The sequence below is a fragment of the Malus domestica genome, chromosome 11 (genome assembly GCF_042453785.1).
Source record: "Malus domestica chromosome 11, GDT2T_hap1".
In the NCBI taxonomy this organism is placed as follows: Eukaryota; Viridiplantae; Streptophyta; class Magnoliopsida; order Rosales; family Rosaceae; genus Malus; species Malus domestica.
Window position 1 is genome coordinate 40,419,065 of NC_091671.1, and position 26,171 is coordinate 40,445,235.

Here is a 26,171-nt window from a genome sequence, read left to right on the forward strand (position 1 = left end):
TTTGTCACCCTTTCGCGGACAAAATGAACATCAACCTCAATATGTTTGGTCCGCTGATGCATGACGGGATTGTATGCAAGAGCTATAGCAGAAAGATTATCACAGTACAGGGTCGTCGGACAAGAAACATCAATTTTCAGAAAGTGAAGAATCTGTTTGATCCAATCAATTTCTGCAGAAGTACTTGAGAGTGCTCGGTATTCAACTTCTGTAGATGAACGAGAAACTGTATTCTGTTTCTTGGACGACCAAGAAATGGGATTTGGCCCGAGAAACACAACTAAACCAGTAGTAGACCGTCTATCATTAGGGTCTCCAGCCCAATCAGCATCACTGAATGCATGAAGATTCAAGTCTCCTTTGCGAAACTGAATGCCAAGGTCTATAGTACCTTTTAAATATCTAAGAATCCTCTTCACAGCAGCATAATGAGAGTCCATTGGACAGTGCATGAATTGACAAACCTGATGAACCGAGAAAGAGATATCGGGCCTGGTGAAAGTGAGATATTGAAGAGCACCCACAATGCTTCTATAGAGAGAAAGATTATTGAAAGGATGGCCATCATCTTTCAATAACCTATTATAAGGTAAGCAAGATGTTGAGCACGGCTTAGAATGAACCATGGCAGCTTTAACCAAAAAATCAGACACATATTTAGACTGAGAGAGAAACATTCCACTTGCATTCTGTGTGATTTGGATCCCAAGAAAATAATGAAGAGGACCTAAATCTTTAATATCAAATTCCTCAGTCAAAGCTTTAATCACTGCAGCAATAGGTACAGAATTACTCCCTGTGATGATAATATCATCCACATAAAGGAGGAGAATGACCACAGAATGTCCATCATGCTTGACAAATAAAGACGGATCAGAATATGTTGAAAGGAACCCCAGAGAAGGAAGAAAAGATGTGAACCTCTCATTCCATGCTCTCGGGGCTTGTTTTAAGCCATATAAAGACTTATGCAATCTGCAAACATGCGTAGGATTATGTGGATCACTAAACCCTGGTGGTTGGGACATATACACTTCCACATTAAGAATGCCATGAAGAAATGCATTCTTCACATCGAGTTGACGCAAAGACCACCCAAAATTTCCTGCCAAGGCTATGACCAACCTCACAGTTGTAGGTTTGACAACTGGACTAAAAGTCTCTCCATAGTCAATACCCTCTTCTTGGTTGAAACCTTTGGCAACAAGCCTTGCTTTGTACCTGGAAATAATCCCATCAGCATGTCTCTTAATCTTGAAAACCCACTTGCAGCCTACCAAATTCTTGTTATGAGGTAATGGGACCAAAGACCAAGTATGTTATGTTTTAAGAGCAGCCAACTCTTCTTCCATAACAAAAAACCATAATGGAGACTTTATGAGCAGACTTATAGGTGGCAGGTTCCATTTGAGAAAGATCAACTGAATCAGCATCTTGAACCACAGAAAGAAAAGCTTTCTTCTTCGAAATACCATTTTTGGCTCGTGTTTGCATAGAATGAGTGTTCATAGGAGGAATAGGAAGAAGAACCTGCAATCTGTCAAATTGAAATTCATGTTGTATAGCAACACTAGGAGCACTCGAAGGCGGAGTAGGAGACTCATGAAAGATCTCAGAACAGGACACATTTGGAATCGCAGGAGCCACATGGAATGAAGAAGAGGATTGGTGGCCTGTTGATGCAGTAATGGACTGTAATGGAGTAGAAAGACCACTGTGTTGATTAGAACATGGATGTGGCATAGTCTCTGGCATAATAGGTGTCCTAGAAAGTGGGAAGGACACAATATGATTGGTACCAATAACTAATATGAATGGAGATGGTGATGAGGGTACAGATGTAGATTTGGAGTTAATAGAGACAGAACATGTAGCAGACAAAGTGAGATATGGAAATTCTGACTCATCAAACATTACATGTCTGGAAATATAAAACCGGGTATGAACAATGTCATAGCAAATGAAACCTTTGTAACTGGAAGCATAGCCTAGAAAAATGCATTTGATTGTCTTGGGTTGTAACTTGGTACTGTTATATGGTTTTAGTAACAAAAATACTGAGCAACCAAATATTCTGAGGTGATGAACATCTGGAATATCATTAAACAATAGTTCAAAAGGAGATTTATTATAGAGTGTAGGAGAGGGCATTCGATTGATAAGGTAAACAGCAGTTTGGACAGCAAAAGACCAGAAAATTGGGGGCAAGGAAGCTGTTTGTAATAGGGTTATAACAGTTTCAATGATATGTCTATGCTTCCGTTCGGCTAACCCGTTTTGCTCAGGTGTATAAGGGTATGATAGTTGATGTTTGATGCCTTTGTCCAACAAAAACTTTTGAAAAGATTTACTAAGATATTCTCCTCCACCATCACTTTGTAATGTTTTAATGGAAATGGAAAAATGATTGGAGACAAAATTAGAAAAACCAACAAAGGTAGAGAAAACATCACTTTTATTAAGAATGGGAAACAACCAACAATGTCTAGTGCATTCATCAATAAATGTCACATAGTACCGAAAACCATCTATCGAAGTACAAGGAGAAGGACCCCATACATCACTATGAATGACTTCAAATGGGTGGAGAGACTTAGACACAGATTGAACAAAGGGCAATTTACAAAACTTGCCTTCCAGACATGTATGACACATTACAGGCAAGGAATCAGGTGAGACAAACATATTACACTTCTTTAACATGACAAAAATCACATAATTAGATGGGTGACCTAATCTACTATGCCAAAGACTAGAAGATACTTGACGGCCAAGATAGGCAGCTTGAGGCTGAGAAAAGATAGCTTGAACTCTTGCTGGAAGTGGTATGGGATACAATCCATTACTGCATTTTCCTTGAAAGAGAATCTTCCCTATGGCTTTGTCTTAGATCCAAAAACAAAAGGCATCATAGATCAACCAACAATGATTATCTAAGCACAATTTATGCACAGATAAAAGGTTCTAAGATAATCCAGGAACACAAAAAACTGAATTTAATTGCAATGGTTTTAAAGGAGTATGAAGAGTGGAGGAACCAATATGAGATATTGATAAACCTGCACCACTCGCAGTCTGAATGGTTTCATCAGCAGGGTATGGAGATGCCAGGGACATATTACTCAAGTCAGCTGTCATATGGGAAGATGCTCCAGAATCAGTGAGCCAAAATTGTTGATGAGGAGCACTTGGCTGATGATGTTGTGATGAAGAAACATGCAAAGCAGTTGGAGCTTGAGTAGAAGGGTTAGAGTTTTTGAAATGGCAATATTTAGCACTATGATTCTTCTTCCCACATATTTGACAACCCTCAGAAATGGCACTATCAGAATTTCGGAATCGGCAGGTAGGAGCGAAGTGTCCAAACTTGCCACAAATTTGACAAGAGTTACTAGAAACACCATGTTGCTTTGGTGGAGAAGAACCAAGGATGCCAGGAGCCGAATTCACATTATAATTTCCATAAATGGACTTGTAATTTCCAAAGCGAGACTGAGAATTGTACTGAAATTTCCCTTTGTATTTGTTCTTGCTGTGGTTTGGCCTGATCCCAGAAAGACCAGAGGAATAAAATGTAGACGGAGAAGAACCACCATAAGGAGTATCAGTTGAATGACCCTCAGGTTTAGAGACACTGCCATTATTTCGAGCAACCATAGCAGACAAGAAAGGTGTAATGGGAATATTTTCAACCATTGCTTCCTCAGCAAGTAACTGAGATCGAAGATCTTTCATGGAGATGACATTTTCACGGCCTCGAATAATAGATCTTAGAGTATTATATTCAGATGAGAGACCATTCAAGGTCAAAATCACAATATCATCATCATCGAACTGAACTCCAGCAGCAAACAGCTAATCACGAGCTTCTTTAATGCGTTGCAAATATATCGAAATCGAATCAGTACCTTTCTTGATGTTTTGTAATTCAAATTTCATCTGAAAGATTGTTGCTCAAGTGACAATCGAAAATTGTTCTTTGAGACGCTGCCACAGATCATGAGCGCTGGAACTACCAATTGCACAAGAAACTGCTGAAGGAGATAAAATAGCTGTGAGTAATTGCATCAATGCCCAATCGTGCATTTTCCAAACCTTGAATTCATCACTTTCAGTCGAAGATGAAACATCACTTGAAGGGACAGATGAACCCTCAGAAATAGGGACATTGAATCGAGCAGGACATGGATGAGACCCATCGATAAAACCCATAAGGCCCTGGCCTTCAAGTAGCAATTCGATCTGGAAATTCCAAGTTAGATAATTGGAATCATCTAGTTTGACAGTCACAGAAGAAGAAATTGTGGATATGAGAGACGTGATAAGAGATTGAAGAATCTGCAGTTGAGCAGAAGTCACCATTGCAGACGAAGAAGGAAGAAATCTAAATGAAGAATTTCTTAGAGGAATTATAACAAACACTTGGTGTGCAAAGAGAAAGATGCACCCAGTCGAAGACACAGAGAAGAATCAAGGCCCGGAAAAGAAGAAGACAGACCGTTGATGCAGAGTATAGAGCAGAAACAGAAGAACAAGATCAAGAAACCTTCAAGCCGAAGCTTTTCAGGCGAATGATACCATGTAAATAGAGAGAAAGAAAGAGATATAGAGAGAGAAAGAAAACATATGTATTATTCCTTTTCTTAAGAAAACATATGTATTATTCCTTTTCTTTTTCAACAACCTTTAACACTGATTACATTGTGTATATATCTAGCTACATTGCTTAGATACTAAGCTAACATAAGACTCTTAAGATGTTGACACTTGTCACAACCTTACACCATAGACTCTTAACCAACTTAACTACCTCACATACATCCTAACCATCTCACACACATGCACATATTATAGTTATCAACTTTTGCCACTCATGTCCCATGGGTAAAAGCCATAAGTTACCATTTAGTTTGTCTACTTCTTTTTCATCGTTTCCATTAGAAATTATTCACTCTGATGTATGGACTTATCCTACTTATTCAACGAATGGTTTTTAGTATTATGTTGTTTTTGTTGATGATTTTTCTTGTTAATCTTGGCTATTTCTCTAAAATTAAAATAGGATGTGTTTGCTATATTTGTGTCATTTAAAAAGCATGTTGAATAATATGTTTAACACAACCATCAAATCCTTTCAATCTGATGGAGGAGGAGAATTTATAAAAAATAATTTCAAACAATTCTTTGCTAATCATGGAATTAATCATCATCTTACATGTCCTCATCACCCTAAGCAAAACGGAATTTCAAAAAGAAAACATTGTCATTTAGTTGAAACTAGATTAACCTTACTTGTCCATGCCTCTATCCCAACCTCTTTTTGGGACACACTGCCAGTTACCTAATTAATAGGCTACCAACCAAAGTTTTAGGTGATGAGAGTCCCTTTCAAAAATGTTTTCAAAACCTCCACAATATGATTTTTTTTTCAAAGTTTTTTGTTGTGCTTGTTTTCCATATCTTCGACCCTATAACACAAATAAACTTGAATTTTGATCCAAAAAAAATGTGTTTTCTTAGGATAATCTTTAAAGTAACATGGATATCGATGTCTAGATATGTCCACATGTTGCATTTTTCTTTCTCGCCATGTTATTTCTGATGAGAAGTGTTTTCCATTTAAAGAGACCACTCCTACTACGGATGTAACTTCATCAACAAATTCTCATATCCTAGGTATTGATCCATCACCTTTTTCTCCCCAACTTATCATCCATCGACTCCACTGCCTCACCCCAATCCTAATCCTATTAACACTACTTAACCCACACTCTCCCTCTCAACAAATCTCATCTTCACTGTCTCATCTCCTCATAAACTTACCCTCTCCATGCAACTCCCTTATACACTTACCAACCTTATCCTCGCCCTTTACCAACTCAAACACAAATCTCTACAACCAACCCTACCCCACCACTTACCATAGCACATATCCTAGAATCCTCTCCTGTGAATGCAAGTTTACCAACTACTTCTTCCACTGTTCTCAGTCACTACCAAATGGTCACTCGAGCAATTGATGGCATTAGGAAACCCAATCCTAAATACAGCTTTCATACTATTTTATCTAATGATATTGTTGAGCCTACATGTTTTTCCCAGGCCAATAAGTTTCATTAATGGAAAACAACTATAGCTGATGAGTTCAATGCATTGCAATGTACGGGAACATGGACTCTATTTCCTCTTCATCCATCAATGAATGTGCTGCCAAACAAATGCCTTTATGGCATGAAAAGAAAATCTGGTGGTTTAGTTTAGAGGTATAAAACTCGTCTTGTTGCCAGTGGATTTCATCAACAAGAAGGCTTTGATTACAGTGAAATTTTTAGTCCAGTTGTGACTCACGCCACCATTCTTATGATCTTGTCCATTGCTCCAATGGCCTATTCGATAACTTGATGTACAAAATGCATTCCTTCCTGGAACGCTACCTAAGGAAGTTTACATGCGCCAGCCTTCATGTTTTGTTGATCTCCAGTTTCTTTCTCATGTCTATCGTCTATGTAAGTCATTATATAGATTAAAACAGGCACCTCGTGCCTAGTTTCAGTGTTTTCCCATCATCTCGAAGGCATGGGCTTCATTGCTTCTGTTGCCAACTCCTCACTATTTGCATTCTTCAATGGTAAAATTGTTGTCTACTTATTGATTTACGTGGATGATATCCTCATCACAAAAAATAACATTTCACATATGTCAAATTCTTCTCAAGAAGCATGGTTGATGCAAAGCCATTTATGACTCCCGTTGCTCCTGGACGCAAGCTAAGCTTACATGAGGGTGAACCTCTTCCTGATGGCACTACATTTCAAAGTGTCGTAGGTGCTTTTCAGTACTTACCTTTCACATTTCCAGACATCGCTTTTGCTGTAAATTAGGTATGCCAATACATGCATTCTCCCACTACCGTTCATTAGGCAACAGTGAAGAGAATTCTTCGATACTTAAAAGGCATTCATGACCGTGCTCTTGTGTACAAGCCAAGTTCTTTGGCACTCAACAACATCTGTTGATGCTGACTATGTGGGCAGTGGCGGATCTAGGATATAATATTAGGGGGTTAATAAGAATAACGCGTGCAGCGCAAAAAAAAATTTATACCAGAAATAGCATGCATATTGCCATTTCATCGAGTCTTGGTAGGCCTGAAGTCATTTGAAAATGCATACTACAGACATGTTAATGTATGCAAGGGGCAGCACCTAAAGTATTCATGGACATTCATCAGGTTTTGGTAGGCCTGAAATCGGTTGGAGGGCAAGCATGAAGCCAACTCTAACCTTCAAAAGGGCAACACTCAAGGTATCCATGGACATTCACTGAAGTTCGGAGGGTCAGCACCTAAGGTATCTATAGACATTCATCGAAGTTCGGAGGGTCAGCTGACCCCCCTTGCCCCTTAATGGATCTGCCAGTGTATGCAGAGATCATGATGATCGATGATCCACATATGGCTATTGTATCTATTTAAGGGATAATATTATCTCTTGGAGTTCTAAGAAACAACGGGGTGTCTCTTGCTCCAGCACATAGGCAGAATATCGTCAATTGGCATACACTGCAGCCATTTTTTCATGGTTTAGACAACTTTTTTGAGACCTTCACTTATCTGTTACTCATCCACGTCTATGGTGTGACAACATAAGCAGTTACTTCAAATCCAGTCTATCAAGCACGCATGCGACATATTGAAGTATATTATCATTATGTTCGAGAAAAAGTCATTCAAAAGGAACTTGACATGGTTATGTGGCTACTACTAATCAGCTTGCGGATTTGTTAACCAAAGGGCTTTCAACGTCTTGTTTCTCATATCTTTTCTCTCCAAGCTCCCTATTTGCCAGCCCCCATTGAGCTTGCGGGGGAGTGATAAACCATGTTAGCAATCCAAGTCCCAAATAGTGCCAAGTTAGCAATCTGTGTCATCTACGTTTGAAATCCCAACACCTGCGATTCACATAGACTCCACCATTTTAAATATTAGTCAAAGGATATCACAATTTGATCAATCCTAGTTTATCTTTATCTCTTTGTAATCTGATACTTGTAATCAGTAACAAACATATTAATGTAATCTCTATATAAATGAAGTCAAGGCCTCACTCATCATTCAACTGAGTCGAGCTTATGAAATCAATTCTACACACCCTAGCTTAGATTCTTTGAAAAATGACTGATGAAAATGAGTTCGATGTTAATTACAATATAGCCAAAAAGAAAAAAAAAAGTGAATTTCGAAGTGAGTTTAACCCAAAAGATCAAACATGTGTTGAGATCATGAAGATACCACAAAACTAATGGTCGATGGCTAGACAATTTACATTAACCACAGCCGAAAACTATAGGCTTTGTTTCACAAAATGGTTGAGGCCAGATTGGAACCGAAAAACGGTTGTAATCTTTCATGCATACGAAAATATGAATAAATATGTGAAATGAAGATGGAAAAATTGTGATTGACACAAAAGTGTGAAAACAGTGGCATACAATAGTGGAGAGTCTTTATAATTGTCATGTCATTATTTCTCAGAAACGCCGCAAATTCATTGATCACAAGTCCTATATCTTCAACAAATTTGCTTGGAAATGGCTTAGGCTCTCGAAACTGAACAAGCGAGTGACAAAAGCAAAGAACGTGTCAATGGTCTATTCCTGAAACTGGTGCATCGTGCTATCAGAATATCCTAGCCAATAATGATATTCTTACCATATTTTTGTACCACAATTGTATACCACCTTAGGTGACATCTAATGTGGACAGCCACATCATCTAAATTAATTAGCATTTAATTTCAAAATATTAAACAATAATTAATAAAAATATTGTTAATTAAATGATGATTGTAGTATACGAGTCTCCTTCTTCCACCTAAGATTATTTAAGTGTTTTAATTAATAAAAAGATTGAAATTAAATGATGTAGCTTGTCCAACTCATCTGCCACCTAAGATGGTAAATAAATGTGGTATAAAATTGTGGTAAGAATAGCACGCCCATAGTTGTCCATTCTGCTGCAAAAATTTATGAACTTGTACTTGAAGGAAGGATTTGAGTGGAGGGTGAGATTGGATGAGGAAATTAAGCACCAGTCACAAGAAGGAAATAATTTTCGATGAAAATGAGTTGGGCTTATGAAATCAATTCTACACACCCTAGCTTAGATTCTTTCAAAAATGACAGATAAAAATGAGTTTGATGTTAATTACAATATAATTAAAAAGAAAAAAAATGAATTTCAAAGTGAGTTTAACCCAAAAGATCAAACATGTGTTGAGATCATGAAGAGACCGCAAAACTAATTGTCGATGGCTAGAAAATTTACATTAACCACAGCCGAAAACTATGGGCTTTGTTTTCACTAAAGTGGTTGAGGCCAGATTGGAACCGAAAAACGGTTGTAATCTTTCATGCATACGAAAATATGAATAAATATGTGAAATGAAGATAGAAAATTGTGATTGACACAAAAGTGTGAAAACAGTGGCGTACAATAGTGGAGAGTCTTTATAATTGTCATGTCATTATTTCTCAGAAACGTCGCAAATTCATTGATCACAAGTCCTATATCTTCAACAAATTTCTTGGAAATGGCTTAGGCTCTCGAAACTGAACAAGCGAGTGACAAAAGCAAAGAACGTGTCAATGGTCTATTCCTGAAACTAGTGCATCATGCTATCAGAATATCCTAGCCATCCATAGTTGTCCACTCTACCGCAGAAAGTTCTAAACTTGTATCCTTGAAGGAAGGATTTGGGTGGATGGTGAGATTGGTTGAGGAAATTAAACAGCAGTCACAAGAAGGAAATAATTTTCGATGAAAATGAGTTGGGCTTATGAAATCAATTCTACACACCCTAGCTTAGATTCTTTCAAAAATGACAGATAAAAATGAGTTCGATGTTAATTACAATATAATCAAAAAGAAAAAAAGTGAATTTCAAAGTGAGTTTAACCCAAAAGATCAAACATGTGTTGAGATCATGAAGAGACCGCAAAACTAATTGTCGATGGCTAGACAATTTACATTAACCACAGCTGAAAACTATGGGCTTTGTTTTCACTAAATTGGTCAAGGGCCAGATTGGAACCGAAAAACGGTTGTAATCTTTCATGCATACGAAACTATGAATAAATATGTGAAAGGAAGACAGAAAAATTGTGATTGACACAAAAGTGTGAAAACAACCACATACAATAGTGGAGAGTGTTTATGATTGTCTTGTAATTATTTCTCAGAAACGCCGCAAATTCATTGATCACAAGTCCCATATCTTCAATAAATTTTCTTGGAAATGGCTTAGGCTCTCGAAACTGAACAAGCGAGTGACAAAAGCAAAGAACGTGGCAATGGTCTATTCCTGAAACTGGTGCATCATGCTATCAGAATATCTTAGCCACCTATAGTTGTCCACTCTGCTGCAGAAGTTTCTGAACTTGTATCCTTAAAGGAAGGATTTGGTGGATGGTCAGATTGGATGAGGAGATTAAGCAACAGTCACAAGAAGGAAATAATTATCGATGAAAATGAATTGAGCTTATGAAATCAATTCTACACACCCTAGCTTAGATTCTTTCAAACATGACAGATGAAAATGAGGTCGATGTTAATTAAAATATAACCAAAAAAAAGAAAAAGTTAATTTCAAAGTGAGTTTAACCCAAAAGATCAAACATGTGTTGAGATCATGAAGAGACTGCAAAACTATTTGTCGATGGCTAGACAATTTACATTAACCACAACCGAAAACTATGGGCTTTGTTTTCACTAAAGTGGTTGAGGCCAGATTGGAACCGAAAAACGGTTGTAATCTTTCATGCATATGAAACTATGAATAAATATGCGAAAGGAAGATAGAAAAATTGTGATTGACACAAAAGTGTGAAAACAACGGCGTATAATAGTGGAGAGTCTTTATGATTGTCTTGTAATTATTTCTCAGAAACGCTGCAAATTCATTGATCACAAGTCCCATTTCTTCAACAAATTTGCTTGGAAATGGCTTAGGCTCTCAAAACTGAATAAGTGAGTGACAAAAGCAAAGAACGTGTCAATGGTCTATTCCTGAAACTAGTGCATCATGCTATCAGAATATCCTAGCCATCCATAGTTGTCCACTCTGCCGCAGAAAGTTCTAAACTTGTATCCTTGAAGGAAGGATTTGGGTGGATGGTGAGATTGGTTGAGGAAATGAAGCAGCAGTAGGAAATGATGCTCTGGAAACAGCTGCCTTATCTGACATGCATGTGCTGGATTGATGTGCCCGATACACCTACAAGTCAATAGCTGTGGAAGAAATAGAATGACAGATTTCTCCATTCTCTCTCTAAATCTTCTTTTCTCAAGATCAAATCCTCAATTCTTTTCTATGATCTTTGGTTTATAATCATTATCAGTGTGGACTGTGATTCGATCATAAGTTGATTTTCGTTTATAGTATGCGGTTTGTGATTCGACGAACCTAGAAAATTGGGTATCTTATTTGCTGTTTGTGTATGTAGCTAAATGTTTGTACCAAAATAAATTTATAATGAGTTGGTTTGTTTGCTTATTTTTAATGAGTTAGTACCTAAATATCTATATGAATATATTATAATGAATTAGTGTAAACTTAAAAAAAAAAAAAAATTCATGAAATTACCAAATAAAATAAAAATGACATGGAATATAAATGTTGGCATTTAAATAAAAGAAGGGATTAAACTCAATTTTAAATCTTCTATTAGGCATTTATCTAAACTTCATTTTATTTAAATATTAAAATCTAGTTTTTTTTTTTTTGGTACATAGTCTTTGAAAAAATTGAAATTTAAAAAACAAAAAATATTCTATTTTTTTATTTAATGCCTTCACATTAAAATTTTGAATTTATTAATATGCAGATTTTAGTTCTTCCAATTATAAATAGACCTTAATGAGAAAACAATAATAAAAATTAGTGACACATAAGAAAAATATGTAAACACATAAGTGTGAATGACTGTACCAAAGTATATTATAATGAGTAAGTGTACCTAAATGACTGTACCGAAATATCTTATAATGAGTAAGTGTACCTAAATATTTGTGCCGAACTATATTATAATAAATTATGTACCTAAATGTTTATATCAAACTATATGTAGAATACAAAACCTATCAACCATCAACACACTTGTTTATCAACCAATTATTATAGGTTTTTTCTTCAAAATAATCTCTGAGATTGACATAATTCCTCACTTTTCCCTCTGAAATTGAATCGATAGAAATGATCCCTCAGTTTGTCTACTATCAATCATTTTGGTCATTTCGCAAAAATTCTCTGTTAAATAAGAACCAAAATAACAAAAATACCCTCAATTTAATAAACAATGTGCTAAAATGACTTTACAAAAATTGGGGATATTTTGTCATCTCTCCTTATTTAACTGAGATTTTTCACGAAAACACAAAAAATGATTTATTGTAAACAAACTCATAAACCCAATTCTATAGATTTTAAAACTCACGAACCAAATTAAAGAGTTATTTCAATATCAGATACCATTTTGGCGTTTTAACCTCTTCCATATAGAAATTAATCGAAAAGCAAATTAGACGTCCAGATTAGATAATATAATATCAAGACGTATCTATTCAATAATAGTGTCAGGCATGACATTACATTATTCAAACTGAATGCCAAAATGACAACTTGTTCAGTGTAAGTCGTTCTCCATCCAAAAATCACTTCAAATGCATTAAACGATGTCTTTTAAGATTAATGCATTCAAGATATCAAAATCCAAAACAAGGGCAATCACAAGGCCAAATATGACTAAGAATCGTGTAACATAGATGTAAAGCATAAACCCTTTAAATTCCACGAACTTAAGTGACATTAAGAACTCTTAACATTAATGTATCCAAGAAAGAAGTTCGGTAAACAGATGACCTAAAACAAAATTCCTCCAAGAACAGAAGACGATTCCAATTGCTTGTTAAAAGGGTAAAAGTTCTCTATTTCTTTTCTTCCTTTTCGGCCTCCGCTGCCTTCTTAAGCCTGGCACCAACATGGCGTTTGTTCATCCTCTCCACACGGAGTTTGTCATATGCCTTGAACGACTTCAACTCATCAGTAACCTTCACAAGCTCAACCGTAGGCTTCTCACGTGCAATTGGAAGGTAGGGGCCATGGAGCTGGGTGGCATTGGCAAGTTCCTCTGCAGGAGAATCGCCCACCTATAACAAAAAGTTTACACATGCAGATAAGATACCACACACAGAAAAATCAACTTTCTTGAAACTAATCTTCATCAAACACTTAAACATCACCTTGAACTGCTTAGCGCGTCTTGGGAAGACCACTAATTTGGCCTTGTATGTCTTCAGACGCTGCACATTAGCTTGAAGTCCCTCAAGGGAACGATTCTTCCTGCGATGGTCAACTGCGATTCCAATGGTTGGTGCGAGCTTCTTTGGAATGCCAGCAGACTGGTAAGCAATCAAGGTAAACAGCTTGTTAAAATCATCGTAAAAAAGTGTCTTGAAATCTTTAGCAAAACCAAACAAACCAAAGTTGAATTACGGATACCAATTTTCAGACCATATTTATAGCATGCACTCTTGAATAAACCAACGAAACTGGAAATGTTTAAAAAGTGAAAACACTCGGTAATAATTCTAAGAAGTATTTAACTTCAAAAAACTAATGTAAGAAAAATGATCTCCACACAACTTCTCCTCCTACACACGCCTATCAATTTCTAGCTGTTGGATTGAATAACCCAAGGACAATCAATGGACAGAAATGAGCAGGGGTGCATAGAACGATAAAAAGAGTGCGTGTAAATCATTTTCCCTAATGTAGTACAATCCAGATATGTTCAGACTTCCGGTTTTTCTTAATCGACAATGGGAAGATACATGAAAACAAAACGAAGCAGTTCCCAATAAAACATAACACCATAAGCAACATATCAGCAACCCATAAGAAACAACACTAATTCCGAAAAGTTATAACATTGTCGTAAATCGACCCAACTGACCTTCAACTCTTCCAGAGTAAATCCCCTGCCAGCCCTCACTTTCATGTTGTACTTCAACGTCTGTCCATGAACAATGGGACGGAGTGGGCCGGTGGTCGGCCGAGGGAAGATTTTCACAGCCTTCTTCTGCCGAGCTGTGGACATTTCCAAACACTCGGAGTCATATTACAAATTACACCTCACAAATCTCAGCAAACTCTACTTGAAAGAAGTATAGTGTCACTCACCAGTTCTTCTGCGGGTCTTCCTGGCAGGCTGGTTAAACCAGGTCTTGACATAGTTCTGCCAATGCTTCCTGAAGTGAGAGCTCGGGATAACGTTGTTGTGCTTCACCATGGCTCACCTATAACGCAATCGATACAAAACCAAAATTATGGAAAATACATAGGATTGCATGAACGATAAACCCTAGAGATCTAAGCATTTGCAGATTAAAACACTTGGATCTTCGTTTGGAGATTTCTACAGAGAGATAGATAGGGAAAGAGAAATGAAAGGGAAAACCTGATGAAATCGCCGGATGTTATTTCTCGCTCTCCCGCGGCAGTAGGAGGGGATGGCGTGCTAGGGTTTTAGGATTTTATAAAGATGGCATCGAGTCTTTTCGGGTCATGGGCCAGGCTTCGATTCTCATGACAGTTTAAATTGGCTGTTGATCAAGGCCCATGAAGTCCTAATACATATAGATGGTCCAAAACATATACCACTTTTGTTACCCTACACGTGATTATGACTTTGGATTGCCAAAAACTTTTACAGATTAAGACATGTACGACGATTAACCAAGATCATTGGATTATTTAATGAGAATTTTAACTAAAAGTTATCGGTACTGTTCACTTTAACAAAACCATATTTTTACACTAAAAAGTCAATCATGATACTATTCACTTTACCTTTTATTTTGTCCTTATCGTTAAAATTTGAAGTTTTGAAATCATTTTCATTAGTTTTCCTTTATTTAATATAATTAAAAAGAATTCAATGTTTCGCTAAACATGTATGTTAATACAATTGTTTATGCTTACGTCACTCGCTACGCTTCAACACACATGTGAACCTATTGGGTAGACCTGTAAACGGGTCGGGTTTATCGGATTTGGTCGGGTTCAATTTGACCCGTTAAGTTAACGGGTCATCTGAACCCATCCTACTAACCTAATAAGTCATCCGTTTCACCCGTTAACATTTTTTTTTAGCTTAGAGTTTATTTTTTGTTGTTAAGACTTTACTGAAATTACTCAAACATCTTCAACTAACGGGTGCTAACGGGTTCATCCAAAGTGACCCATTATTTAACGGGTTCACCCGTTAGTGACCCGACCCGTTAAGCATTCACCCAAATACTAATATTCGCGGATCGGATCGGGTTAACAGATTGGGTTCAAAATGTCAGGTCTACTATTGGGTTCTCATTGGAAAAAGAAAAATACATGGGCCGAGCATGGGCCCAGATGTGAACCTAAAAAGGGAGCCTAGTTGAGTCTGCAAATGCTCACTTCTTTAGGTTGGGTCAAGTTTTCATTTTCTTCTTCATTTTTTATTTTTATTTGTATTTTTATTGGAGGCAGAGTTATAGGTTTGCGCGGTCTCACTGGTCACCGTCACTACGCAAATAAGCTGTAAATTCGCCGCCCGAAACCGCGCCTTCCCTTCTTCACACATACGACATGGTGCAGACGAAGCGAAAATCCATAGACGGCGGCGGCGGAGGCAAGGCAAAGGGAAAGAGAGGCAAGCCCGGCGGCAAGAAGCAGAAGAAAGGCGCCGACGCAAGAGAGAGAAAAGGCCCTCGTTTGCCCAACGTTCTCCGAAAGGAGGTCGAACGCTTAAACCCTATCGAAGATGAAGATATTGATTCCGATGAGGCGGAGGTTTATGGCCGGGACTTTTACGAGTACGAAGAGGAGCTGCCGGAGGAGGAGAAAAGGAAGAACCGCCGGTTCGACCCGGTCGAGAACCTCGAGTATCAGCTTCCTGATGAATTTGAGGTTCGCTACTATCGGATTACAATGTCTCTTTTCGTGTATGTTTTTGTAATATTTTGCTTTTTAGTGATTGTTCTTCATTTGCATAGTAGCATGAATTTGTGCTATTTATTCTTGAATTTCTGTTATCAATACTAATCGTATTTATCGCAGGACGAAATGTGTTCTTCGACGACGAGGATATATCTTACTTTGCTGAGCTTGTTCTTATGTTGTATGATAGCATGAATTTGAGCTCGGTTTTCTTGAATATCTGTCATTGATACTATCTGTATTGATTGTAGGATGAAAATGTGTCATCTGAGGATGATGACAATGACATGGGGGAGGCTGGAGAGGGTGGGGGTGAAGATGAGGATGATGATGATGACGATGGAAGGCAAGGAATCACACGAATCCCGGCTTTTGAAGGTAAGACAATGCTTATACTTTAGAGCCAAATTTACTTTGTGCTTATCTTTAGAACTAAATTGATGCAATTTCGAAGATGGGATTTGTTTAAAATCACTGATTATGCGTTCAGAGTTAACTGTCCATGACTTGAGGATATGCGTTAGTGACTTGGTTGCCTGTGAATATAATGTCTTTGTCAGGGAAGAAGAAGAGGAATACCAATGTTGTTGTATCAGAGGCATATCCCGAGTCTGAGTATAACCCTACTCGTGATACTTTGGATGGTGAAGGACCTGTTAGCATTGAAGACCTTCTGAACCCTCTCCATGGAAAATCTGGTTATAGCAAACTGAGAAAGAGAATACATCATCTTGAAAAGAAATCCGTTCCTACTCCAGCTCCACTTCCAAAAGCAGATCAAGAGAAATTGGAGAGGATGGCAGCATATGAAAAATCAACGGAAGAACTGCGAAAGTGGGAACCAATCATTAAGAGGAACAGGGAGGCGCCTACCATATATTTTGATGATGATATGGATTTGCGATCTTCAACGACATCTGATTTCAAACCTAGAACTGAATTTGAGAAGAAAATTGCTTCATTAGTTTATGATGACCAGGTTAAAGATGCTCACCTAAAAGACGGTTCAAGGCTTCTTGAATTAAATAAGGTATGTATCTCACAGGCTAGTACACTTACTGAATTATTGTCTTATAAGATAATTTTCGGAAACTTAGTGTCACCTATTTATTGATTTCACAGTTGCTAATTCATCTGGCAACTGTCGACGTGACACTAAAAGTTCTATGAGATGATTGAAATGAGATTGTGATTGTTGATAAACTACTTTACCCTTTTCTTGTTCTTGTTTGCTTCCCAGGTATCCGCTGAAGATGAAAGAGACCGCCATAATCGAATGGCCAAAATGCGCAGCCTTCTCTTCCGTCATGAAATGAAGTCAAAACACATAAAAAAGATCAAATCCAAAACTTATCATCGATTGTTGAAGAAAGATAGATTGAAAGCAACATCTGCACAAAGTCAAATGGATCCAGACGCTGCTAAAGAACTTGCAATGAAGCAAGAGTATGAACGAGCAAAGGTGATTGCTTTTTCCCCGTGTATAGGTTGTAGATTATTTGTATTGTTTAATGAATTACTTCCTCGAGAAACATTCTTGATTATAGAAGCAACAAGACATGGTTAACTTTTTGGCCCTTGTCAACTTGATCCAGGAAAGAATGACTTTGAGGCACAAAGGTAGCTCCAAGTGGACAAAGCGCATCAAAGAGCGTGGTATAGATGTCCAAGATGAAGGTACTCGGGCTGCTATAGCTGAACAGCAGCACCTGCATGCTCAGCTGACAAGAAAAATGAATTCTATGAAAGACGGTAGTAGCAGCAGCAGTGATGACAGTAGTGACGAGGATGATATAGATGTATATTCACCTGGTTCAGAACATGCTAGGGCAGCAAAGCTGTTAGAAAAAGCAAAGGAGAAGACACGTAATGTGCTAATAGATGATGATGAAGTGCCTAACTCAGGAGTGCTTTCATTACCTTTCATGGTAAAGCTTTGGTTTTTCTTGCTAGTTTCGAAATATTAAAAGATCTAGTAGCAATGTACAACTACCACAGAACAAAGGGGCTGTAAGTCAGTTGCTTTTATATGTGTAAGTTAAATTTTCTTCCTGGTTTGTTTTGGCATAGGTGCGTGGATTGAAAAAAAAGAATGAGGCAGCTGCTGAAGAAGCTAAACTTGCTCTTCAAGAGTATGAATCATGGTCAAACCCGTTGGAGGATTCAAGTGGGGCAGATAATCTGAAAGTGCACCCTCCAAGTGGTAGAATGGTCTTCAATGGATCTAAAAATAAGGCTCCAGAATCAAGTAATAAGACCAAAGCAGACAATAAAATGAGATCAGATAATTATTATGCTAATAGTGATAGTGAAGATGACTTGGAGCCCGAAGAAAATGTTGATGTCGAGAAAGACAGAAGTAATGATTTGTACACGGATGTCAACATTAGTGCTGCGCTACTTCATGAAGATTCTCAAAATCACAACGATTCTCTTTTCAAGGTAAAGAGGTTTCTAAATTTTTCCTGTACTTCTTGAACACCTCTCTTTTGATCCATGAGCATGAAATTTTCTATTTCGTGGTGTTACAGAACTTCGGTGATATTGTTCAAGCCCCAGGTCTGAAGACAACACATGAGGTTTCTATTTTTGCTTCAGGCTCGTGGAAAAAGGTTAGTTTTTGTCTTTCATTGATGAATATGCCCCTGTCCCCCTCTCTTTTTGGTAATTACCAGTATTTGTGTGATGTGTGCAGATAAAAAGTGGCAATAGTGTGGATGCAAATGGTAAAAAGTCTACTCGTCCCCCGGAATCAGTTGAGCGGAATCAAAATTTGCAAGTATGATTTCTTTACATAGAAAATTTGAATTTTCTACATTTATGGTTGATTGCCCTGCTTAACTCTTTAAACATGTTTCCATTACAGGAACATGTGGAGAATTTGGATGAGGATAGTGATGCAGATAGTGAGGGGCAGATGGTAGATGGATTTCTTACTTCAGATCCAAAAGATGAATACCGCCTTCCTTCTCAAGCTGAGCTAATTCGTCAAGCCTTTGCAGCGGATGATGTAGAGGATGAATTTGAGAAGGAGAAACAGGAAGTTCTGAATGAGGAAAACCCTGAACCCGAAAAACCTACTTTACTCCCTGGCTGGGGTCAGTGGACTCATGTACAGAAAAAGAAAGGCTTACCTTCTTGGATGCAAAAAGAACACGAAGATGCCAAGAAGAAGAGAGAAGAAACCCTTAAAAAGAGGAAGGATGCACATCTTAAACGTGTTATTATCTCGGAAAAGTTGGATAAAAAGGTTAGGCGTTTTTCCTAGTAGCATTCACTTTTCATTAAATTGGTGATATCCCATACAAATTAATGTTTGAATTCACATGGAAACATTGAATGAAAGGAATTAGTAGACAGAGCAGTGGTTAATGGTCAAGTGTCTGGGATTCTGCTTGTATTTGGTGCTTAACTGGTCCATTGTATTTGAATTTGACAGGCGGAGAAACTTTTTACAAAAACATTACCTTACCCTTTCACATCCAAAGAAGTTTTTGAACAGAGCATTCGCATGCCCCTGGGTCCTGAATTCAACCCTGCAAGTGCTGTTGGAGCTCTTAATCGGCCTGAAGTAAGTGCCTTGTTACAATTCTACTGGAGATTGACTATTATTGTAGTGAATATATTACTCTTTTACATCCATTACTATGCCATACGGATATGCTTGAGTTTGCATCCATTGATGAATTCTGCAATACCACATTTGATCCGTCTTTTGTTTCACTAAGCCGGATGTTGGATGCTATGGCGCTTCTCATTCCTCACCTTAAATGCAATTGTGTGCAGGTGATGAAGAGACCCGGTGTAATTATAAGACCGCTCGAGTTTGAGGAGGTGAATCCTCAAGGAAAAGTAGAGGATCACAAACAGAGTGGAAAGAAACAGAAAAAGAGGAATAAGAGTAACAAGAGTAAAAGCGGTAGTGACAAAATTGTCACAAAGGTGAAGACTAAGCTCAAGAGTTGATTAATGCAAAAACTATTTTCGGGTATTTTTTTTTCCAGTTCCATTCTTTCCATGGCGTAAGCGTCATCAATTTTCTACGTTTTGGAAGATGAAAGAGTGAGAAGAGAAGACAGATCGAGCGGGGATACTTAATCTATAGGTGCTGGTTGAAATTCAATTGCCATAATTTTTGTATCTTTTAATTCTTTTCTCTTCTCCTGTGTTGCATGCAGTAGTTTGGTAGAAACTGTATCAGCTATATATTAAAGCCATTTAACTTTTTAGGAAAACCTAATTTGAATTTTACTGCTGTAGTTTACATGCTGTGTTATTGTATTTGTTTTTCCATTTTTCATAAGTTCTTGGAACTAAATTTACTCAAGAGGATGTCTTTTTACCATTGTCTTTTTCCTTCTTATTTTAACTGACTTGTTCTTGTTTAAGTTAAAATACGTTTTTAGGGCGTTTGGAAGTGTTTTTAAATTGATTGAAAGTACTTTTAGAGAAACTATTTTTGAGCTTCAAAAGCTCCAGTAGGAAGCATTTCAAGTATTTTTTCAGATGCACTTGTGTTTTTACAAATGAATAGTTTCAAAAAAAAATTATTTTTATCAAAAGAACTTTCAGTTATTTTAAGAACACTTTCAAATGGGCCCTTTGTCATCGTAGCCTGCTAACCCTGTTTGAGTGGGGTGCCCTATTGACTCAAGTGTTGCTGCAAGAGGAAATAATGAATTCGCCACTTCACTTATCTTTCGTCATATAACAATCGTTTAACCCTTAACATAGTTTTAACTTCTCGTGTACGCCTTTTATTAATTCATTTTTCTTGAATTCAAATTTCAAGTAAACGATTGGTCGGAGTCGTGTACGCCTTTTATTAATTCATTTTTCTTGAATTCAAATTTCAAGTAAACGATTGGTCGGATAAGTGTGTTTCGGGCATCAAGTTTAAATCGTAGAAAATATTACTTGTGTAAATATAAATTTAAAAGAAGTATGGTTAAATTCCGAATAAAAAAATTAAAACTTTAACGAAAAGCTTTTGGTATTGTTCACTTTAACGAAAAACCACATTTTTACACTAAAAAATCAATTTTGATACTATTTACTTTACTTTTTATTTGCCCTTATCGTTCAAACTCAAAGTTTTTAAACATTTTTTCTTTAGTTTTCCTTATAAAAAAACCCGCTTAAAATGCTTGAAAGTCCAAAAGCGCACCCCGGTCTTTTCCTTCAAGTAAAATCCGGCCGGTTCCCAAAAGCCCGCCAAACTACCGCGCCGAACGGCGCCGTTTTACGCGTCTCCATCTTCCCGCTGCCCAGCGTTCGAGTCCAACCAATCTCTCAATTCGAATTCACAGACGAGGAAGAAGCAACAATGCTGCACGAGTTGCTCCTCGCGCTGCTGGGCTACACCGGCGATCTGATAATCGACGGCAGAGAGCACTCCAAGTCGCTCGGAATCGACGCTCCGATTTCCTCCTCGCCCACTTTCAAGCTTGCTTGTACATCTCTTTCATCCAACCCAGGGAAAGGTACGTACATGATACACCCCCGAATATATTTCACCTAAACCCCTCCAATTTTCCCATATTCGAATTCCAACCCATCATTTTCTGCTTCTCTTTCTACAGGGCTCTCATAGAGAAGATCATCACATTAGGGTTTTACTACAGGGAGCTTGACCGCTTCTCCGTCCGGTGTCGGAATTTAAGCTGGATTGCAAAACGCGAGTCCTGCGGCCTCCGAAAACGAAAAGCCGAGCGTTTATCGGAGGGCCATTGCCAATGGCATTGTGGAGATACTGTCTGTATATCGGTCCTCGGTGCTCCACATTGAGCAGAAACTGTTGGCGGACTCCGTCTCGATTTTGGCCACCGTAACTCAAGGCCTCAACAAGGTTGAATTTTTGAATTTGTATGGTGCTGCATTGTTAGTTGATGATAATTATTGTTTGAGTTTTCTTATGATCAATTGGGTTTTTGCTAGTTTTTTGTGCTTTTACCGCCGCTGTATGGGCCCGTTCTGGAGATTGAGCGCGATGACATTCGAGGTGGTCAGCTTCTTAACCTTTTACACAAAAGATGCCATTGTGGAGTTCCTGAGTTGCAAACGTGCCTTCAAAGGTATTAGCCTCATTGAGAATAACTGTCAGTAACTGTTTGTTATGTTTTAGTGGCGGAATGGATTGTTAGCTGATTAGTTTCGGATGCGTTTATTTCTGTGTGTTGATAGCATAGGCTTCTTTGGCATGCTCATCAGGTCATGTATAACCAGCTTGCGGCATGGGTGGTTTATGGCATTCTTCAAGACCAGCATGGAGAGTTTTTCATTAGGAGGTAGAGACTGGAGATACTCCTTTACTACCTTTGTCCCTTTTTGTGGGACTTCCACACCTTGTCTTTCCTATTTTGTTACATTTTTAAGTAACACGCAACTTGAAACAGTTCATCGGTTGTATCACGTTTCAGGCAGGAAGATAAGGATGTAGGGGAGGGCTCATCTCATCCGGACATATCTGAAAAGTTGGCATGGATGTCAACGGGTGATACATCCTTAACAGATTGGCACTTGGGATTTCATATTTATTTGGTATGGCTGGCCTGGTTTACTGCATATATACAATATGTATGCAGGGAAGAACTGATGTTTTATTCCTATTCCCCCTTTAGCAAGGACTTCAATTTTTGTTAGTACTGCCTCAAAAAGAAACGAAGTTTGGAACTTTGATACTTACACGTAGCATTGTCTTACCTTTTCTTTTTGTAGGATATGCTGCCCGAGCATATCCATCCACATGCGTGTTGCAGAATCATTTTTATTTTCTGGAAAGGCTATCAGGGTTCTTCGCAATCCGAGTCATGCCTTTCGGCTCCTGGACATTGTATATCCTCAACAGGTGCCTAGAGGCTCTCAGAAAGTTAAAGTATTTTCAGGAAAATCTCCTTTCCTCAAAGACCCTTTTGCGGATAAAGAATTGCTTCCACAGTATGAGGCTGATAAGATTTAAACTATGCTTCTGGAACTAAAGGTTTTCTTTTAACACTATTATCACTTTGTATTCTTGCTAACTCTGTCATGTCACTGCTTATGTGAAAGATGGTGTATAAGATGTATCTCGACAATCTTTATATTTGTGTCCTTATTTAAGCGATATCTCTTACTACAAACTTCAATTATGGGTAAGTTTATTTGTTCATTATGTGCAGGAGTCATCTGAGTTTCACAAAAGATCTTTTGAATGTGCTGTCCATTCAATTAGGGCTATTGCTGCCAGTCATCTTTGGCAGGTGCTGAATATGAACAATTTGGTCCCACCATGTTCTATAACAAAAAATTTTATGTGTTCCTTCAATTTCTGCAGATTGTTGTTGTACATGCCGACTTAAATGGCCATCTGAAGGCACTGAAAGACTATTTTCTTTTAGCAAAAGGAGATTTCTTTCAGGTAAAGATGGATTATATCTAAAGACTGCTGACTTCTATGATTTAAGTACAGACGGTCCAAATTTTGTTTTGGCGGGGGTGATGGTGTATTCCTTCCCTGAACGTATGAATGAAACTGGAAATTGCTATTTCTCTTAATTCTTATGAACACCTATAGTGTTTCCTAATTAGACATGATTTATTGTGGTAGTGCTTGCTTGAAGAGAGTCACCAGTTGATGCGCCTACCTCCTCGCCAGTCAACTGCAGAGGCTGACCTTATGGTCCCATTTCAGCTGGTAAGATTATTTGGAAATTGTGAGGTATTGATTGAGTTGACATGGCTCATTTTTCAAATGAATTCTAGTGGTTTGCATCAACTTGTTTTGCTATACTTCCAATGCAGGCTGCAATTAAGACTATAGGTGAGGAAGACAAGTATTTCTCAAGAGTATCCTTAAGGTTAGAGTCCGTATTTGATTGTTCCTAACTTCCTAGTGTCTGAATCGTATAAATTTCGACCATATAGCCATTTTCTTACCAGTCATTTCACTATGAGGTTTCATAAAAAGTGTTTATTCAGTTATCTGTCTGTATCTGCTATGCCTTCATTTGGAATGACAGTAAAATCCTCCCAAGGAGATTTACAAAAGGCAGATGGGAAATCAGGCCCAAGTGCTTCCTCAGAAATATCTCTTGACTGTTGGGATGGAATTGCTCTTGAATACTCTGTTGACTGGCCCTTACAGTTGTTCTTTACTCCAGAGGTGCTCTCTAAGTAAGACTCTACTGCTACTTGTGGATGCCATTATTTCTTCCATATTTCCTTTAGTTTCAATAAAGTTGGGAAACAGTCCTTAAAATTTTGTAATGGCCTTCTATTCGCTGAAATATTTGATTATTATCTGAACTATTGAACTTCTTATATGCACATGCTTGCTAACAGAAAATGTACACCAGGTACTGCAGGGTCTTCCAGTATCTACTGCGGCTCAAGCGTACACAAATGGAACTGGAGAAATCGTGGGCCTCTGTGATGCAACAAGATCACACAGATTTTGCCAAGCATCGGAATGATCGTGAAAAGTGTTCAGTATTTCAGCAGCGAAGGCAGAGATCTAGACCAATGTGGCGTATTAGAGAGCATATGGCTTTCTTGATTAGAAATCTCCAATTTTATATAAAGGTTATGGTTTATTTCGTTAACTTTCACTTCCGGATACTCATAATTGTCAGAGTTTCGTTGTGCATAAACTAAGCAGAAGAAAAGCGCTCTGTACTTTCTTCACTCTTATTATTCTTATCATACATGTAACTGATGGAGAAAACCAAGCAGTATAGAACAGAATCGGTGCATAACCTAAAGTATTGTCTATTTCAGGTGGATGTGATAGAATCCCAATGGAACGTTTTGCAAGCTCATATCCAAGATTCTCATGACTTCACTGGACTTGTGGCGGTCCATCAGGAGTAAGTCGAATAAATGATTTCTTCTTTCTCTGTTTGATTTCCCAAGTCATACTATGTCCATGATTTATATTACAGTGTAATGCTCATGGAATTCTGAACCTTCCTACAGGTATTTATCAGCTTTAATTTCACAATCTTTCTTAGACATTGGCTCTTTATCGGGGATCCTGTACAGTATAATGAAACTTTGCCTTCAGTTCTGCTGGAACATCGAGAACCAAGAAGCAGTGCAAATACATCTGAATTGGAACACATTATCGAGGTTTGCGGAAATATTCTCTTGAAATATTGTGAAGAATAATTTCCACATTGCTGCAACTATCCTGGGAATTGACTAATCCCTGCATAATTTGATAGTTGGGTTACAAGTTACACTTTCACTAGACTTCATTGTGTATTAAGGACATGGCTTTGTGATTATTACTTGTTGACTTCATATTCAAATTGTTTTCTTTTACATTGTTCAGGAATTTAACAAGAAATCAAACTCCCTATGCACGATATTGCACAGTAGTAGGCTTGTTGGGAGCCAGCGAGCCCCATTTCTGAGGCGGTTTCTGATGCGTCTCAACTTCAACTCCTTCTTTGAGGTAATCAATCCCATATAGCAACGCTCATCACAGATTCTTCAATTTTTGCACCACAGTTTCCTAACCATTCTCGTTATTCCTCTTTCTAACAGGCAACAGCGAGAGGCGTGCTGAATGTTGTCAGACCACGGCCTACACTTTCTGTTTTGAACCAACAGTAGCATCGTTTCTACTCAACTGCTTCAAAGGTGCCTCCTGCTAGTTTCTGCAGTATGCCATGTGTGCGCTGGAAGATTCATCTTTTCCTCTTAAGTTCAAGAGAGATTTTCACGCGGCAGCTTTCTGAGGTCCGACCATGCTCGTTGACTTGTGAATGAGAGACCCATGAACGTCAGTTAACGATTCTGGGAAGATCCGACGGTCGGTTTCTTTGTGTCAATGTGTGTTCCAACTTCTCGACCCAATGGCAAATGGCAATTAGGTTGGTAATTTTGATTGGTGGCTTGGAATCCATGGCTCTTAGCAGCTTGCAGTTAAGATTGAGAGTCCAAAGTCGAGTTTTGGTTGCATGCAGTTTTTTCAGTTTTCAGTTGTATACTTCGGAATCGTTGTATATGAATGTGTGAACAACTTGTAGGATAATGAATTTATCATGTTGTAAACAAGTTTGTAACCAGTTCTGTTTGTGTATATTCCTCGAATTTCTTTTGTACATGGAATTAAGGAATCAACTCCAGCTTCCATTGAGTACGTTATGTATAAGACTT

General features: G+C 38.0%; 2 protein-coding genes and 1 pseudogene across 2 annotated transcripts; 2 read left to right on the top strand and 1 right to left on the bottom strand.

Moving 5' to 3' along the window:
- Window positions 1–12,797: 12,797 nt before the first annotated feature.
- Window positions 12,798–14,642, bottom strand: LOC103449178 (large ribosomal subunit protein eL13z). The gene is made up of 5 exons (XM_008388469.4): window positions 14,515–14,642; window positions 14,238–14,353; window positions 14,011–14,144; window positions 13,298–13,456; window positions 12,798–13,204 (listed from the first exon to the last, which is right to left on the bottom strand). Exons 2-5 carry the CDS (start codon window positions 14,344–14,346, stop codon window positions 12,983–12,985), a joined length of 624 nt encoding a protein of 207 aa, XP_008386691.3. The 5' UTR covers window positions 14,347–14,353; window positions 14,515–14,642; the 3' UTR covers window positions 12,798–12,982.
- Window positions 14,643–15,503: 861 nt separating this feature from the next.
- Window positions 15,504–20,376, top strand: LOC103423131 (uncharacterized). The gene is made up of 11 exons (XM_017328909.3): window positions 15,504–16,001; window positions 16,283–16,409; window positions 16,592–17,061; window positions 17,272–17,493; window positions 17,627–17,959; window positions 18,102–18,473; window positions 18,563–18,643; window positions 18,727–18,810; window positions 18,898–19,281; window positions 19,471–19,602; window positions 19,818–20,376. Exons 1-11 carry the CDS (start codon window positions 15,681–15,683, stop codon window positions 19,995–19,997), a joined length of 2,706 nt encoding a protein of 901 aa, XP_017184398.3. The 5' UTR covers window positions 15,504–15,680; the 3' UTR covers window positions 19,998–20,376.
- Window positions 20,377–21,190: 814 nt separating this feature from the next.
- On the top strand, window positions 21,191–26,154 carry LOC103423130 (gamma-tubulin complex component 4 homolog; annotated as a pseudogene).
- Window positions 26,155–26,171: the final 17 nt, after the last annotated feature.